This window comes from Lineus longissimus, chromosome 19 (genome assembly GCF_910592395.1).
Source record: "Lineus longissimus chromosome 19, tnLinLong1.2, whole genome shotgun sequence".
NCBI classification, from domain to species: domain Eukaryota; kingdom Metazoa; phylum Nemertea; class Pilidiophora; order Heteronemertea; family Lineidae; genus Lineus; species Lineus longissimus.
This window is the reverse complement of record NC_088326.1, coordinates 13,183,444-13,200,991: the sequence shown is the minus strand read 5'-3', so window position 1 is coordinate 13,200,991 and position 17,548 is coordinate 13,183,444. Positions and strand designations below refer to the sequence as shown.

The 17,548-nt window shown below is 43.1% G+C and overlaps 3 protein-coding genes across 5 annotated transcripts; 2 read left to right on the top strand and 1 right to left on the bottom strand.

The window, feature by feature from the left end:
* The first annotated feature begins 315 nt into the window (after positions 1–315).
* LOC135503029 (tripartite motif-containing protein 3-like) lies at positions 316–3,077 on the top strand. Its single transcript, XM_064796291.1, has 2 exons — positions 316–474; positions 1,511–3,077. Coding segments are annotated over exons 1-2 (1,101 nt in total). The 5' UTR covers positions 316–472; the 3' UTR covers positions 2,610–3,077.
* An 883-nt stretch (positions 3,078–3,960) lies between these two features.
* Positions 3,961–17,396, top strand: LOC135503359 (uncharacterized). Of its 3 annotated transcripts, none has more exons than XM_064796912.1 (5): positions 3,961–4,062; positions 14,907–14,996; positions 15,493–15,549; positions 16,572–16,613; positions 17,135–17,396. In XM_064796912.1, exons 2-5 carry the CDS (start codon positions 14,924–14,926, stop codon positions 17,254–17,256), a joined length of 294 nt encoding a protein of 97 aa, XP_064652982.1. In that variant the 5' UTR covers positions 3,961–4,062; positions 14,907–14,923; the 3' UTR covers positions 17,257–17,396. The 3 variants fall into 3 exon arrangements, with proteins under 3 accessions (XP_064652982.1, XP_064652980.1, XP_064652981.1); XM_064796910.1 differs by lacking the exon at positions 3,961–4,062 and adding an exon at positions 13,447–13,525; XM_064796911.1 differs by lacking the exon at positions 3,961–4,062 and adding an exon at positions 13,682–13,839.
* On the bottom strand, positions 7,425–11,007 carry LOC135503358 (uncharacterized). The gene is made up of 2 exons (XM_064796909.1): positions 10,840–11,007; positions 7,425–9,406 (listed from the first exon to the last, which is right to left on the bottom strand). The coding sequence occupies exon 2, from the start codon at positions 8,935–8,937 to the stop codon at positions 7,900–7,902; it is 1,038 nt and encodes a 345-aa protein (XP_064652979.1). The 5' UTR covers positions 8,938–9,406; positions 10,840–11,007; the 3' UTR covers positions 7,425–7,899.
* Positions 17,397–17,548: the final 152 nt, after the last annotated feature.

Below are 17,548 nucleotides of genomic sequence, written 5' to 3'. Positions count from 1 at the left end.
ATCAAATGGAACCCGCTTCAGATAACCTCCAACACCCAATTTCGGTCCGATCTGCTTCTGGACTTGGCCACCAGGGCGCTAAAACCGAAAATATTAAGCCAAATTAGGCCAAGTGCCGTATCATATCCCAAATTGTGAGGGAAGACTTGCATTGTAATGTTTAGCTCCCGCTTTTGGGGATAACACGTGTAGAATGACTAGACCGATTAGAGTAGAGTGATTAGACCGCAACCCAGCATTGTACGATTGTTGGGATTCCCTGAATCGATTCGCTGCGCAATCCATTCAACCTGGGGAATTCCCGCTGTAGAATTTTGCTGAGCTTGAGTTTCAACGAACTCTATGTAACAAGACAGTTGTATGGTAGCAGAAGTATCACTGATAGTCAGTGTCAAAGGTGCGGGTCAACTGTTTGGTAGCAGGTAGAAGAAAAGATCAGCAACAGTGTGTTGAATGTGAAGTGTCACCGGCAATGTGAGTAAGGTAATCCTTTATATCCTGGGCCAAGTTGATCAAAACTAGTTTAATCACTAACGCTGGCGTTAACTTAACTTAGCGTTAAGTCTAAGGCCTTAATGAAGGAGATAATGGCACGTTGAGTTACGCCAGCGTTTGTGACAGAATTTGGCTTTGAACCACCAGGCACTGGTATATATTTTGGTATGTATTTTGACTTCTCGTAGGACTTATCTTCTTCCTGAGCTGTACGTAGTGCGATATCACCACACGCCCACTAGGGGCTCGGTCGGGGGAGAGAGGGGTAGGATAGGAGCCAAAACATGGTCTACAGACCAACTCCGGGGCCTTGTCTTAGCTGTCCATCTGTAAGGCCCTTATTACCATTTACCCTATTTTGACTTCATTCTAGGTTCTCAGGATAATATATGCCCAGAAACCCCAAAAATTTTGGGGATGACGTATTTGAAGCACATGCTATACACAAGACATACGGCAAACTAGGTACTAGCCTACATGGTCTAGGGGTTCGTCAGTCGCCGATGACGGCCTCCTGACCCACACGAACAACATTCAGTCAAATGCCTACATCACATTATTACATGCAACGATAATACTTATGCCTACACGTATAGGCCTACTTGTAGTTTTTTGTATAGGCTGACCTACATCATGTTAGTTAAATGTCACATCAAGCATTACGATCTCAACAGATTATTTAGTTAGTCTATGATACTAACATTTAATAGAGGCTTGTCCATCAGAGATATCTTTTCTACATTAGACAGGTTTCGCAACCTTAAAATGAACGACGCCGGAAATGGTGTTATCAAGTCCGGCGCGGAATCAATCATGAGTTTTCGCGAATCCCCGAAACGCAATCCAGCGCAAACACCTGTCCCATTGTTCGACATCGTGATCAGGAGCTCGAACAATTGGATAGGCGTTTCGCGGGCTTTGTGAAAACTCGCCTCATTATATACGCGACAGCCGTAAAACAGCAAGTACAACGGCTTCGTCTTCTTGCAAATTATCCATTTACTTGTGTTTGCAGGGCATCAATCGATGAAAGCTTGATCCAACAAGAACTTCAATGTGGCATCTGCCTCGACACTTACAACAATCCGAAATATGTCGGCGCCTGTCACCACACGTTCTGCAGCCAGTGTCTTGAAGGTGTCATCCGAAACAACAAACACAAAGGCGTGTTCCCTTGCCCGACCTGTCGGAGGACTTATTCTATCCCCTACGACGGTGCAGCGGGCCTACAGAACGATTTCCGAGCAGTCAGCTTGATCAGGGCGTTGAAGGCGGCGCAGCCGAATAAGGAGAAATCAGCGGCGGACACGGAGTCACCAACATGTCGTGTCTGTAGGGTGTCGGTTGCGACGAGGTATTGCGAAGAGTGCGGCGGAGGAATACACTTGTGTACGTCATGTTCAGAAAAGCATTCCCGGACCGCTGCGACATCGAATCACAAGATCATACAGATTCAGGAGGTGTGCGATCCTCATGAGGAACCTTTGAAATTGTACTGTGAGACCTGTTCCGTGCGATTGTGTCATGTTTGCTTATTGGCCGACCATTCTGAACATGATGTCAAGGACAGAGGAGTCTTGAACGTCGAAATGAAGGAACAAATAGAGAAGTCTTTCGCAGAAAGTGTAGAGCTGAAAAAACAGTTAGAGTCGGACGGCAAGGCCATACATTCGCTTGAAACAAAGATAAAGGAAACAGCGAAACGGGAGAAAGAAGCTAGACAAAAGAGGGCGCACGAGTTACAGGCGATGTTAGCTCTCGTGGAGAGACAAATTGACGATCTGCAGAGGCGAAAAAAGGAGCTATGGAATGAAATCTCGTGTGAGGCGAGATCTGGTAGCGAATGGGACTGGGCGTCACAACAGCTTGAGAGTTTGAAGGATGACATCACGAGCGTGACAGCCGATTTGGACGCGACACAACAGAAAGTTTGGGGCTTGAAGGATACTGATCTAACGACAATACGAGGAGAGGACCAGCTGGTTATGGTTGCGACAAGGTTGAAGAAAAATGTAGACGTCGCCCGCAGAACGAGACAAACGGCGTTCGATATTGCGGAAAATTTGTCAAAAGCGGTCGCTGAAGGCAAGGGTGGAATGCATGTTAGTTCATAGCACATCCGTTAGGGTGCGTAAGCGAAAATATGGCGCCCATTTTGACCAAAGCAACGTCACTTGCGATTATAAAAACACAGGAACGTTGCTCTCCTTCACCACAGCTTCGTCCAATTGGTCGCCGAGCGTTGCGTCTGCATTACCCTGGCGTGGATGTGGAAGAGGAGGAGACCCACTCGCATCGTGTAACTGCTAATAACTGATCTACTATGTTGGATGTACATTGTAATGCTTTAATATATCTTAGATGTGACTTAGAACGAAAAGTTGGACAGGAGATATGTTGTTTTTTATACAAAATGTCTCCATCAGTGCCGTGAGTTCTCCAAACGGGATCATGGAAAAATCGACAATAAACGGTGCACTGTGACGGAATGTAACTGTATGCCCGAAATTCGCAAGCCGTATTCAAAGCCGCCTCGCAATATCTGCGGAAATCATTTATTAGGGGCCAGCTTTAGTGTTATGCTGCATATGGGGGCGCATGGGGGGGGGGGGGGGGGCGAGTAGGGGTAATATCATCCTGGCTATCTATAGCCAGACACAAGTTATCTTAAATGAGCACCCCTTTTATATGTCAGCCGAGAATTCCCGAACGACAAGAAATCGCCCAAGAGCGCTATTTCGCCCTATACGCCCGGCCGCAGATTCGACCACTGCCAACAGTCTTACCCTCACTGTACTCTCGCGAAAACGCGTCTAAAAAGCTAACATCTGCTTATTGTCCTTGTGCTGATTTCCCAATTCGCTCTGTCTATTGGCGGGCTCGGTACACAATTAAATCTGCTATACATTCCGTGTTCATCCTGTCTACATCTATTTTCGAGATTAAAAAAAATCAATGCTGCGGCAGGATTTTCATCAAACTTTGCAGAAGTGTAGTTCTATATCTTGTCAATGTCATAAATGAATTTGAAATACACAGCCGTGTTTACTGCCTGTGAGAGAATATCTTCGCTCTGTCTATTGGTCGCCAGGTGGCAATCAGTAAGATTTAGTGAGATAGCGCACGGTTTTTATACACGGTGTAAAATACACGTATTGCCTTATTCTTGGATATTCGGCCATTTGTTACTATACACTCCGAACGCATTGGACCGGCGACGCAATGGACTGTCCGGGGAGTATACCATTAAGCTCCATGAAAATCCCTGATCTCGCTGTGCAGTCAAATCGAAGAGTTGCGGGGGGTCGCCGGCCGAATGGGTGCCAGGATCTTTGCTCGACAGGTAGCGGGTAGCTTGACGTTATACGTAATATATAAGTATAGACTAGAGGATCCTTCAATCCTATTGGTGACATATAATGACCTTGGAGGTCCTCCAAGTAATGACTAAGTTTAAGGTTCGCGAGGCATCAGCATAACCAACCCCTTCCTTATTGACCAAACTTGCCTTGTGACACTGGCGAGCGTGATACTCGAGAGTTTCTCCATTTTCCAGACTTTTTATTTGTAAGTTCATTTTCTATCGATATTCCTCTTTTCCGAATTTCCTCATTGTCATGTACAGTATACCAACGAATTATTTGGTTATCAGTTTTTACCACTCCTAACCTCTTTATAATGAGTCGAGGGCACTTGTCTATTTTGGCTCGTTATTGAGCATTTTGACAAATGTTTTGGTGTGTTGAAATTTAGGAGAAAACCGGCCAACCCGGAGGAAACCACCCTATCATAACATATTTTGGATGTTATGGTATTTTCATGAAATATCTACTCGTATCTACAAATATCGTGTTTCTGAAAACCTTTTGGGGTTTTCCAGCCAACATAAATATGCACCCTCTAGAAATATTTCAGAGAAGTGAGAAACTTCCGAACGATTTTGTTTTCCGAAAAACCTCAAAATGTATTTCATTCCCAAGAAGGCTGCATCTTTGAGTTGACTGAAAAGATTTTAAAAAGTCTCATGAATTTTTATTTCTAAGAGTTTATCTGACAAACAGTGATTGTTATGACAAATTTATGTAATAATAATCATTAGGGGCTATTCTGTTAAAGGGGCAACTAGGTAATGAAATATGTTGGTTTTTCCAACAAAAATGGCTTCTAGCAGGACCACGACTTCTCCAAAAAGTCATTTAACTGCAATAAACAATGCACTAGAATGGGGTGTAATCATAGGACTGGCTGAAATTCACATGCCATGTCCAAAACTGCCTCCCAACACTGTCCGATAATAATTAGAATTCAGCATTAGTGTGCTACTACAGGTGGCAGCGCATGGTGGCAAGTAGGGTCATTATCTCCCTGGCTAGGTTGATACCACGCCCAAGATGTCCCTTTAAGTCTCATCTTAATACCAGCAATACACGATGTATATAGATGTATAACGTGCAATACATCACTGACACTATGAGTTAGTTTTAGTGGCGCATCCACCCTCGAATAATTTCTTATACATGTGTGACTAACAGTGCGGAAGAAATAAGGTTGTGTCAGGGCCAATGTCGATGACAAGATGATGGGAAATGAGGCGAAAAATAACGAATAATGGTCTAAGTAAGTGTTGTGATTAATCCAGTGGGGAATGTCTTTTTGTCTTCGTCACGCACACCAAGGCCATGACGACTAATTAAAATCAGTAAATACATGCTCCAGATGCACCGACCTGAGACCGATCATGACTGCCCCAGAAAACATGTCGACTGGCATTGAACCATGATGGGCCAAAATGATGTCCAAGAGGTCATAGATCAGTGAATCTAGAGTTCATCCTGATCATGGTAGACCAGGTCTTTAAATTCAAAGCCAAAATATAGGCTTGTCCAAATCGCCTTTTTTGCAATACTGCAATTGATAAGACGCCTTTATCATGTGTCAAGAAAGCTGTTGCCGGCGGTTCTTCACCTCAGTTAACCTAACTTCACTTCAGTTCTTTCTTTCTTTTTCTTTCTTTCACATCCTGCGCCGCAGTCATCATACTGACCATTACGCCCAGGGCCTTTCGGTCGTGAAACGTTGTCCACGCAAGCTAAATATGTTCCTCACTTGGTTGGGTCTATTTTTTGCCCTGGCAAAAGCACCAAATACAAGGAGCCTCCGTTTTAAGTTTCAGTCAAAGGACTGTGAAGAGCCAGTTCATCCAGACTACAAATCCTGGTTTACCCTCGGCTCCAATTCTTTCCGACTTCGTGTGAAAAGATTTGCTCTCAAGATAGATGACTTGGTCTCGTATTTCCTTAAATAAACATACTAAGTAAATATTGACACTTTTCATGTATCAGGTCATAGAGTGTCACCACATTCTGGTTCCAGAATAAAAGTAAATATTGACACTTTTCAGGTATCAGGTCATAGAATGTCACCACAATTCTGGTTCCAGAATAAAAGTTGTATCATAAGAAATCGGCTTTTTTCAGGTAGTTGTGAAGAAAAGCGCCTCAAGATGTCAAAATCCGTTAAAAAAAGTTTAAAAGCTCCGAAAGTGAACCTAAGCAAGCTGAAGGTAAGATCAAAGAGTGCCGGGTCAAAGCTAAGTGCTGTCAGCGACCAGACAGGAGATGCCTTGGGAACAGTCTCCAGTAAGGTCAAGGACAAATCGAAAATACTCCGGAAGTGGTCACTCGGTGGGTTTAAAAAAAAAACAACAAGTGTGATCGAGGATACAGAAGGTGATGTGTTTACCACAGCGGGCTCGAAAAAAAAGGGCAAACTTGCCAACTTCGTCTTCAAAGTGAGGCAGAAAAACAAAGAATCCAAAGCCAGAGTTGAGAAAAAGATGGCTGAAGCTGACGCGAAGTTGGAAAAGAAAGCAGCCTCTGTGCCTTTAGGTTCGAAGGCCCTGAGCCTAGCGAAGTCCGGAGTCAGAGGCGTCGCCAACGTGGAAACTGCTCAGACAGTCTTGACAGCCACTACCGGTGTAGACAAGGGCCAACTTCAGCTTGGTCTAGCTCTTGCCTCGGGAGACACGGATGGCGCCAAGGACCTCGTGTTGAACTCAAAGGAAGGCAAGTTAGGATACATCTCAACAGCAATCAAGGGCGGCAAAAAAATCAACGAAGAACGGAGCTTATCTGCGGTGGGAAGCGTGGGAAAAGATTTGGGAAAGCAGGCCTTTAGGGGCGAGGTTGGTTCGAAATTGGACATGGTGGTGAAGGGCGCAAACATGGTGGGATTAGACGCGCCGGTAGATGGCGACGCTGCAGCTGACACAACCTTTGATGCTGGGTTCAGTACTGCTGTCGATGTAAAGAACAAAGGGACAAAGAAATATGTCAGTAAGAAGAAATAAGCCTTCGTAGCTGGTGTTACTAATGTTAAAGGGTGACTATAGGCAGGAGCAGAGGGGCTAATTTGGCCATCTTCGAGTCACTAATATACACAGTTAGGGCCCAGTCAGATTCAGTACTAAATATATTCCTCGTACAAGCGTGAATCATTTCGACGTTTTGTGAGATGTGAGAGACCCCTATTGACAATTTTGTGTAACTTTATGTTGCCTGCCTAGCTGCTGCCTATATTGTCCCTTTAAAACAGCTGTGAAGAACACAGTGAAGGCCATAGTGATGGACACTGTTGAGGATGATCTAATGCAAACACAAAAGGAAAGCTTGGAATCCTCTACTCGCCTCTGCACATCGACTAATTCGTTATTACTTAATTACATGTACATGTTTTGTAAAATTTGGATACTGCAAATATTAACGTATAGTAATATTGTTAGAAAAGCTACATTCATTAAAATTGAAGGATAACCAAACAGATCGCAATCTTAGAAAGTGTAATCATGTTAAAAATGTAAATTATTAACTGTTATATAATACTCATGGCCAATATAGTAACGTATTTTTGACTATGTATATACATGTATAGTATTGTGTTGTTAAGTAAAAGAGGATGTAGAGATACAATTACTTACTCTAAGTGGGAAGATATGTTATCAGAAAATGACCTTGTGTATAGATATATTTCACCTCCCTGACCCTCATTGACGTCCTTTCTTATTTTTGAAAAATAGCCCACTTTAACCCATCGCTCCACTGAGAGCGAGGCTTCTGTCCCTAGCGATCCTCTCCAGTTCCTTCTAAGAATGACCCAAGGTCTTCATGTCACTCTCGAGGCCCCGATTCTGAGCCGATCCCTAGGTGGCGCTGGGTGCTTCGAAGATATCCAATCTCGCCGTTAGTAACGGTTGCTTAGTGATAGACCGTCTACATTTGGTCTCTTCCGGTTTCAGGGGTAAAAAGAGTATTGGAAGATTGGAGGATATCAGGCCACTTCGGAGAAGTTTCGAAGCAACGGCTGGAAATATCGCGACTAAACTTGCCAAATTATTTTGATCTTTTATCACTGCGGGCAAGTCCAATGCGCAGACTCAAAGTCACATGCGTGAAACACTTCTAAAAATGGCAGCCCCCAGATTCGTAAATCCATGGCGGCCGCCACTCTCGCCAAGCCCTCGGACTCAATCTGGTTCATGAAGACGAAACTCGGGTAGTTTAAACCAGTTCTAAAGTGAATCGCTTTGATTAAAATCACACAGGAACCGGCTCCATCCAGCTTGACGAGTTTTCCCTCCCGTTTTAGATCATTGAGGTAAGTTCGTTTTGGTCTTTTTTGGTTATGACCTTCCAGGAACAAATAATCTGGCTTCTTCGACGCCTGGTATGCAAGTGACGCCTGCGTTTCCCGCCAACTTGATAAGTCGTATGGCAACACCACGTTACCAACGTAACGTATCAAACAGTTGGGCACAATGATGTCTTTATCGGGTTGCAACAGTTGTTCAATCAAATCCTTTGGAAATTCCATCACGTCGCTGTCTAACCACAGTACGTATTCTTCATCATAGAGGGCGTGTGACATCAGTAAATTCCGCGCCAAAGCAAGATGGCGTCTGCGTTGATATTGGATGTTTTTGTAATGCTTGCTGTGGTGTTCAGTTCCCCATCCTTTATGCTTCCCCTCCAGAGGTTCAAGATGGCGGAACTCAGCCCTCCAAAATCCCTTCAAATCTTTGACGCCCTGTTCTGCAACCATCCTCGTATCATCCTTACTGTTGTCCTCGCCGAGGACTAGGGAAATTAACTCCTTGGGGTAGCTCAGGCCGTTCACCAGTTCAAAATAGTGCGGCAGCTTTTTCTCCGAGTTATGAAGTAGGGTTAGGATCAGTACGCGCGGAAGTTTCTCCCTTCTTATTGTTTGACGCTCAAAGGGTTTCTGCCGCCCAGTTTGGTCGATTTTAAAGTCCGGTGACCATTTCTCGTAGAAGATGAAGCAATAAGCGGCGAGAAATGCACTAGAAATCACGAAGACAAAAAATGTAAAGCCTTTAGTTCCTCTTCTTCTCGCTAGGGCCATTCGGAATGGAATGGAGGGATACATTGCCGGACTTTGGCGAGGATGTAGGGAGTGGAGAGGAAATCTATATCAGCAGCTCAAATACCAAGTATATCCTGAAAAAAACAAGTCTCCACAAAAGTAGTTCCTCGTGATTGCCTCATTTCTCCTGCAAGTCGACGGCGATGCAGAATTAAACGACTGCGATTGGACAATTCGGCTGTATGAAAACTGCTTTTCGAGGTCACAGACTTGGTCATACTAACTGAAGTCTCTTTACGACTGCGGCAAGATACGTTGACACATTCGATCGTTCTCAAATGCATGTCAACAACTCCAATAACAAGTTATGATGACGAAGTGCACATAATAGGGAACTTTGATTGCGTCGATTTTCCTTTTCAACGTTAAGATGACGTTTTTAAACGTATGACGTCATTGCTTTTACGGAAGTCTAGTCGGGTGTGGTGAAGTTGCATCCACTGCTCTTGCTTGGTGTTCTGTTGGCCCCAGCCTGAAAAACAACAGTTAAAGATATATATAAAACTATACCGTCTTCTCACAGGGCTGACCCACCGTTGTGCAATCATGACGACAGGACAACATTGTCGATCTGTTGCGAATGCGTCCCAGCGTGACCTGGTCTTAGCCAGATTGCGATTTTGTCCTGCCCTGCATTTGGTCTCATATAGAACTTGGACTGCAACCATTCTGCCTCAAATGGGATTTAGCAGCCAACATATATTTGACGAGACCAGGCCGCCCAACCATCTTGCCAAACGAGCGGTGCGAGCTGGGGCTACATAAAGCCACACCCAACCTGAGCGGAATGTGGTTGTTCACCGTCTTCTCAGCACGGAGAGTGAGATAAAACCGCCACGACCTGACCGAATCGGACCTTCTGGTCTTGTAGAGCCAGAGCATTTTGTCATACATGTGCCGACACTGTACAGCGCCACTGACAATTAATTTTAAAGTGGCGCTATATAAATAAATAAATAATTAAATTATTATTATTATTATCCTGATTGCGACTTTGTCCTGACCTGCATTTGGTCTTACAGAGAGCTAAGACTGCGACTCTGTCCCGAATAGATTTTGGCTGCTGAGAGATATATAAGTCTGATGAACAGGTACAAAAATGTGCGCCGTTCTCTTATTGAGAGATTGTGTCTGCACGTGACCATGCCTGCTGATTCTGATCAGACATTCAGCCAACACAAATTCATGAAATACCATTTGTCTGGAAATGACATTTTGTTTTATTGTGATATTATCTGTACGAATCGTCCATTTGCTATAATTAGATAAAATTAATGCCCTGTCATGTTTGGAATAATTGTATTTAAAACAGAAATAGAAATACAGCGTATTGAAGTCATGCTGATGTTTCTGGGGATTTGCATCGGTAGTCGTTGGTAATGTACAGGGTGTGACGATAAAGTATTCACGCGTTCAAAAGAACGGAACTTTTTCACACCGTGTATGTCCGATAGTTTAAAATAAATATATTCAAAGCTTACGTTCATTTCGTGAAATAATATTTTCAAATTTTCGTGCCCTTATATCCCAGTAACCAGTGAGTTTTTCATTCTCAGATTTTCAGCCGACAGAGTTGTCGTACTTAGGTGTCATTTGATACAAACCCTCGGCAAGGTGCCCCGGGTTTGACCTACATTTGATCTCAAGCCAAGTGGTATTTGGTTGGATATTCGCCTCGTTTTGCATTCAGCGATTATGGTAGGCAGCCACAACCGAAAATTTGAGATGTTTTAGAATAGAAATTGATGCCACTGTCGGTTTTGGTGAGACAACTAATCCCTCCTGTTCGCTATCAATTCCTTAAACCAATAGCAAAAGTCATGACGGTACAACATCAATTCCTTCAATGAACTCCCCTCCCCAAGGAATAAAAAAGAGTATGATGAAACACAGTACCATACATACCCATACTCCCTGCAAAGAATCCTACTGAATATCCAGCTCGGCCATGATACGAACCCCGATTCTTGAATAGCAGTACACCACCACAACAAACCTCGTCCGAGTAAAACAGCAGTGGAAATAACAACGAAGAAATGTCAGGAAATCAATAGTTGCCACCTGGAAACAAGGTTGTCCCGTTCAGAGATTTTTCCGATAGAAAATGGAGTCACATTGGACGAAGTGAAGTGGTTTTCTGACTTCGGTTTTCTGTCCAATATGGCACGTTCTGTATGATGGTGTATGTACCTCGTGTACTCAATATCCAATAGAATAAACAGAGCGTACAGTCTAGAACATGTTAATATTACCACTTAGCGTCGGCAATATCTCTCAACTACTGTTGCACTAGTTCAATGTGGTTTTAAAGAGGGACTATAGTCAGGAGCTGGCGGGGGGGGGGGGGAAAATTTGAAGAACACAAGCAACGGTCTTCATCCTGGATCTTTGATTGGCCTGTTACAAACCCACTTGAGTAACAGTCTTCAGAATTCTTGAAAATAAGAATTGTTCACCACTTCTAATATAAATTCGTTCATGATGCCCGTCAAAAATTCTGCATCGGACCTAATGCCAACTTATTTATGTAAAGTGATAATTAGAAGGTATATAGTTCAGGAAATTTTAATAAATAATCATTCCTTATCGTCTTTTGAGAGCATTTTTAATTGTAAAAAGTATATGCCTACGTCACAGAGTCTCTGCAAAATGGGCATTTTTATCACAGTAGTCTCGCGCAGCCAGACCATCTTCACTTATTAGTCTGGCGCAAGCCAGGCGTTCAATGTACCATACCCAGACGTTTTCCATCACAATGTATCTGGGCTGAAGAAACACTGCGCAAGATTACCTCGAGCTGGAGCTAAGAATAGATTATGCTTATGAGCATACTTCCACATTGAGTTTTCCCAGAATGGTGCATATCGCGCGAAGCTACTTAGCCTAATACCATTAAGCCCCGCATAGTGGCGCTGAGGCGGCCGCTGTAATCAAGAGAGTGGTTGAGTCACTCTATTTTATGACGGACCTTACCAAAATAACTTACATTTTCGCATTGCTATAATGAAAGACCTAATATTGAAACCACATGTCTGTTGACTGTGCTTTAAGAGAGACTAGGCATTAAAGCACAGTCAACCGACACCACTATACCCCCTCACACTCAAAAACCACAAACGTCCACCCCATCCTGCTACCTTAATACTTCTGGGTAAAGCAGAGTAGACAAGCTGCACCTGGCCATACCTCTACAATTTTCCTTTATTATGGCTCAGACTGTACCCCGTTTTCTGAATACATCAATTATTAAGTAAACATGGCATCCATTCCCCCTCTTCTAGAGGTGAGATCAGATGTCTGACTTTGCTATTCTAGTTCCGTTCCCTGCCAGGCTGGCGGTGATCTGTTGGTACAGGTGCCTTGTATTGCTAAGATATATAATTCCGACCGACTGCATCGTTCATTTATACCACAACACGAAAATGAAACGTTTAAATATCACTACAGAAATTGAATTTTTTTATATTGGACCCACCGTCATTAGGTCTACCATTGTCCATCATAGAATCTATGATGGCATCCGTGGGTAAAACGTGGTTCATTGACAATCAATAGCAAAGACCAATCCATGGGTCCATCAATGTTCCCTGAAATGACCATTTTGCCTGTGTGTAAATGCACGATGACATAGGCAGCGAAATGCAAAACAAGCCTTGCGGCGACTGGGGTCACGTAGGTGTGGCTTTGGTTGTGGGTGTGGAAGGAGGCATGTTGACACCATTTAGCAATGAATCTGTTGTTATGATGGGGTAGGTGATGGTACAAATATGAAGAAAAAGTGTCAGTTATGAAACGTAAAAGTACAATTTATTATTTTCTCTTGGTACATCAGCGCCGCATAGCGTAAAATACGGGAACCAGTCTAATCACATGCCTGGGGAAACCGATAAAGGCTAAAAATAGAATGGGTCAGAAATGACGGATTTCCCCCTTAAAATGGCCTTAGCATTCTTCAAAAACAACCCAGAAACTAAACAATCATTCGTCACAATTCGTTACCAAAAAATACATATAATTCGCATAAAATTCTATCTGACGCGCATTTTTCCTTCATCATACAGTCGGAATTTGGGGATTCCCCGACAAACCAAAAATAGATTTGCTAGAAGAACAACGGATTTCCCCTCTTAAAACCACATTTACATTCATCAGATACACCCCACAAACTATACAGTAACGCATAAACATAAGGTATAACCATTCATCAATTAAAATAATTATGTGATTCTATTTAAAACGACTTATCGTTGACAAAAGGAACTAGGTCACAAATTTTCTGACCGATTATAATGGACACTTACGTGATCCAATAAACGTAAAGTAAGAAAAGGTTGCGTCACCTAATACCGTCCATCGGATATAGTTTTGTGCATGTATAATTCAATGCGTTGTAAGTGCAAATCAATATGTCTCAACATTGCGAGCCCAGATTCGCACGTGTTTTCTTTGATATTTTTATCTCACGGGTGGACTGACCGCCGACCTCGAGGATGGGAGATCTCATGGCTGAACTGACCGCCGACCTCGTGGATATGAGTTCAAGAGTTTGCAATGTGCTTTGAATTGCATCCACTGATTAAACAGAATGTTGGTGAGAGCTTCAAAACAAACGCAGCTGCTTTTTAAGTTGGAGATAATTATTGCTGTGTCAATATATATTGTTGATCATTGATCAACAGGTGGTTTAAAGTGCTCACCTCAGGTCTTGATTGGCAGAGCCATTATTCATTCGCAAAGGACGAGGTGTGGCATAGTCAAATAGAACTCATCAATTTGTTGATTGTTCGCAATCGATCTCGCCCAAATGGGAATAAAAACCGGATTTGTCTCAGTTTTCACCATTCGTCTCGCCGAACTCTATCAGACAACATCGCATTTCGCTCCACACCCCACAGTCTTCCCAAGGTAGGTGATTAAAAACTTGGCTGCGGCAGTCTTCTGAAAGATAGGTCACTGAAAACTTGGCTGTTTCCTTCCTATGTGCAGCTACGACGGGAGTCAGTCTTCTGAAAGATAGGTCACTGAAAACTTGGCTGTTTCCTTCCTATGTGCAGCTACGACGGGAGTCAGTCTTCTCAAAGATAGGTCACTGAAAACTTGGCTGTTTCCTTCCTATGTGCAGCTACGACGGGAGTCAGTCTTCTGAAAGATAGGTCACTGAAAATTTGGCTGTTTCCTTCCAATGTGCAGCTACGACGGGAGTCAGTCTTCTCAAAGATAGGTCACTGAAAATTTGGCTGTTTCCTTCCTATGTGCAGCTACGACGGGAGTCAGTCTTCTCAAAGATAGGTCACTGAAAATTTGGCTGTTTCCTTCCTATGTGCAGCTACGACGGGAGTCAGTCTTCTCAAAGATAGGTCACTGAAAACTTGGCTGTTTCCTTCCTATGTGCAGCTACGACGGGAGTCAGTCTTCTCAAAGATAGGTCACTGAAAACTTGGCTGTTTCCTTCCTATGTGCAGCTACGACGGGAGTCAGTCTTCTCAAAGATAGGTCACTGAAAACTTGGCTGTTTCCTTCCTATGTGCAGCTACGACGGGAGTCAGTCTTCTCAAAGATAGGTCACTGAAAATTTGGCTGTTTCCTTCCTATGTGCAGCTACGACGGGAGTCAGTCTTCTCAAAGATAGGTCACTGAAAACTTGGCTGTTTCCTTCCTATGTGCAGCTACGACGGGAGTCAGTCTTCTCAAAGATAGGTCACTGAAAACTTGGCTGTTTCCTTCCTATGTGCAGCTACGACGGGAGTCAGTCTTCTCAAAGATGGGTCACTGAAAACTTGGCTGTTTCCTGCCTTTGTGTAATTACGACAGAAATTAGTCTCCCCCAATGTGGGTTACTGAAAACTTGGCTGTTTCTTCCCTTTTCCAGGTTAGAATCTCTCCTCTAATGCACATACATGTAGTGAAGAATGACTCGCAAAGAAATCACCTTTAAACATGAACCTAATCAGTCCATATTTATATCGTTCCAGTTCAATCCAAGCTAATAATGAACATTCAGTTTGTTCTCGCTGCTGTTCTCCTGGTTGGCGCATTTGTCGCAGCCGAGGTCCAAGCCACAGGTAAGAATGATCCACAGTTACTAAAAAACTTTCTTCTCGAGATACCATAACTAGATTATCTCCCTTGCAACCACCCCTTCTTTTTGCCTGAACACAAAATACCACTGGACATTCTATCCTAGGAAATTTCCACCTTCTACACCGCATCCAATTTTTTCATGCCGCATGAAGAGTCTAAATTGAAAGTGTTACACGTCATTCGACACTAAATCAAACGCGATCTCTTTGGCCTTGCTGCTCTTCCTTCCAAAACACGGCTTTGCGAAGAGTCGAAAGGTGGTGTTGATGGTGGGTAAGGGCGTACCAGGCTGAGTACACTGTGAAAACCAACACAAATATGCACCCAAATATTCGTGTGAACTGGTGTTCATGTTGTGAAGGCAGGTCTAGAGTGGTGCACGGGTGTGGCACAGCCAGGGGCAAGCTCTGTAAACTTTCTGCAGAAGTGTACGACAATGTTTAGGTTTTCAGATTGTCGTATTTGATTCTCTTCCAGGAACGTGTACAATGGAGCGATGTGTAACAGGATGCGAATGTCCACCCGTGAATGATGGTATGTAATTCTAAAACCACTTGGTTAATATGGTTCATTTTTATAATTGATGATGTATTCGCTACCCCGATTTTTTTTTTCGTGAGTCGAATGTAACCACTTTGGTTCATATGAAATGTGCCTCTCGGTTGATTATTCCTGAAATATATTAAGTAAGAGAGGCTACAGACAAGAAATCGATACATTTTCACCTCGTGCTCTCTGTTGATAAGTCATAGGTTTTGGCGTTATTGTTTCAAAGTTGTATGAATGTATGTGGGTGGCTTAGCAAGATGATCAACAAATCGACAGAAGGTAACTTCAATCAAACAATTCATCAGCGAAAGGATAATGAACGCCAAGTTACAATATGTAAACTTATGACTGTACGCTAGTTTGCCCCTTATCTAGCGATTAAAAGTGCGCTGCTTGATGCATGTCACAGGCGGCGCTAAATGAACGTCAATTGTGCATCCCTTACTTTGGTGTTAGAGGAATGCCGGCTTGTCCAATACATGGTCTATTGTCTTCAAACAAAACCCGCTCACCCCGAGGCCTTTATTCACACTGTTCTGCATTCTTAACAAAGAGTTATTAGGCCGAATGCTGATACAATCCACCCCAAATCAGCATTTGGTCAATAGGCCAAAACTTGCACGGGCAAATAAACCTGGAGTGTCCCTCTTTGCATCTACCCCGATTCCCAATCGTACGACCGAATTCGTGGGCTGGCGGTACATTTCCCAAAAGGATACAGACCCATCCGATCCTCCCGATCGGAAATGCACCACACGCACCCCTCAATTTTATCTGTCACGAAACATTTAGCGATCTATTTTTGAAAATCTAGTCCCCTCGCAGTTTGGTTGTCCGACTTGGTACCGGTGGTCGCGATCGCGGTGTTCGACATGTTGAAAACATCATTCTTTGCACCAGAACAGCGAGTTGAATACAATCAGAGATTCCGTTGGTATCAATGACAAACGGGATTGTTTGATTTCTGTCGCACCAGGCGGCACTAAATCCGTATTGTTTTATTTCAGGCGACATTTCTAAAGCCAGTAATTTTACCGTCACATGTAAAGGCAAGTGTAATTACATTGTATAACCAGATTAAGTTTAAAAAGTTGTGCTTGAAGCATGTTACAAAAATTAGGAATGCAAATGCCCTTAATTTGCAGCTAAATCCTTTAGTTTGCAATGCTTTTAAAAAGGTTTTAAAGGGTTTTCGGACAACAACACAACTGTACCCTTTAGAATATTATTTTCTGTAAAATGAAAAATATCCCTTTTCGATTTCGAGATTCTGAAAAACCTTCAGGATTTTTCATTCTACTGAAAAAGCTCTACGGGATGCATACTTGAATCGACCGAAAATCCCCCAAAGCCTTTTCCAGAGCTCAAAACCTTTATGCCTGAGAATCCATGTAACCAGAGTCTTTCAATTACTGATGTAGCTATCTTGGCAATGATTTCATACCCCGGTTTCGGCTTTTGACTGGTCGTTGGAAAATTTCATTTTAAAAACTTATAAGCGTTGTATTGCTTGATTGGTTCGTAGCCTTCCGTCGTAGCCTCTCTAATGGTATGGTTCTCCTCATTTCAGAGGGCGATTGTAAGACCCATGTCGAGGTTGGCTACGTCGAGGAATGGACGTTGTACAAGACTTACGATAACTGGGGCCAAGAGTGCCGATGCAGGAGCGACGGGTCGGTCAGCTGCAAATAAACATCGGTCAAGTTGCCAGCGGCCTGACATGTGTGTTAATGTATCTATTGGCGGAAAAATCGGATTGTAATCATAACAACCAAATTATAATGTAGAGGCCCGATTGCGAAATAAATATGTTAGCTTGAGAAGTAGAGTAACTATTGTTTCCTCGTTATCTTTATCATATCTCAAGAACAATCGCCTTTGTGCTGATAGATGTCGCTTTGCTCTCGAGGAACATCAATGTGACGTCATCGTGAAGACATCGATTTCCAAGATAACACGACGACACTGGCAATTTGAAATAAAA

What these genes read in the sequence shown, in the direction of transcription:
- LOC135503358 (XM_064796909.1), bottom strand. Translation starts at nt 8,937, where the DNA reads ATGTATCCCTCCATTCCATTCCGAATGGCCCTAGCGAGAAGAAGAGGA.
- LOC135503359 (XM_064796910.1), top strand. Translation starts at nt 13,486, where the DNA reads ATGTGCTTTGAATTGCATCCACTGATTAAACAGAATGTTG. An exon ending in ACTGATTAAACAGAATGTTG is followed by an intron (nt 13,526 to 14,906) that starts GTGAGAGCTTCA and finishes ATATCGTTCCAG; the next exon opens with TTCAATCCAAGCTAATAATG. An exon ending in ATGTCCACCCGTGAATGATG is followed by an intron (nt 15,550 to 16,571) that starts GTATGTAATTCT and finishes GTTTTATTTCAG; the next exon opens with GCGACATTTCTAAAGCCAGT.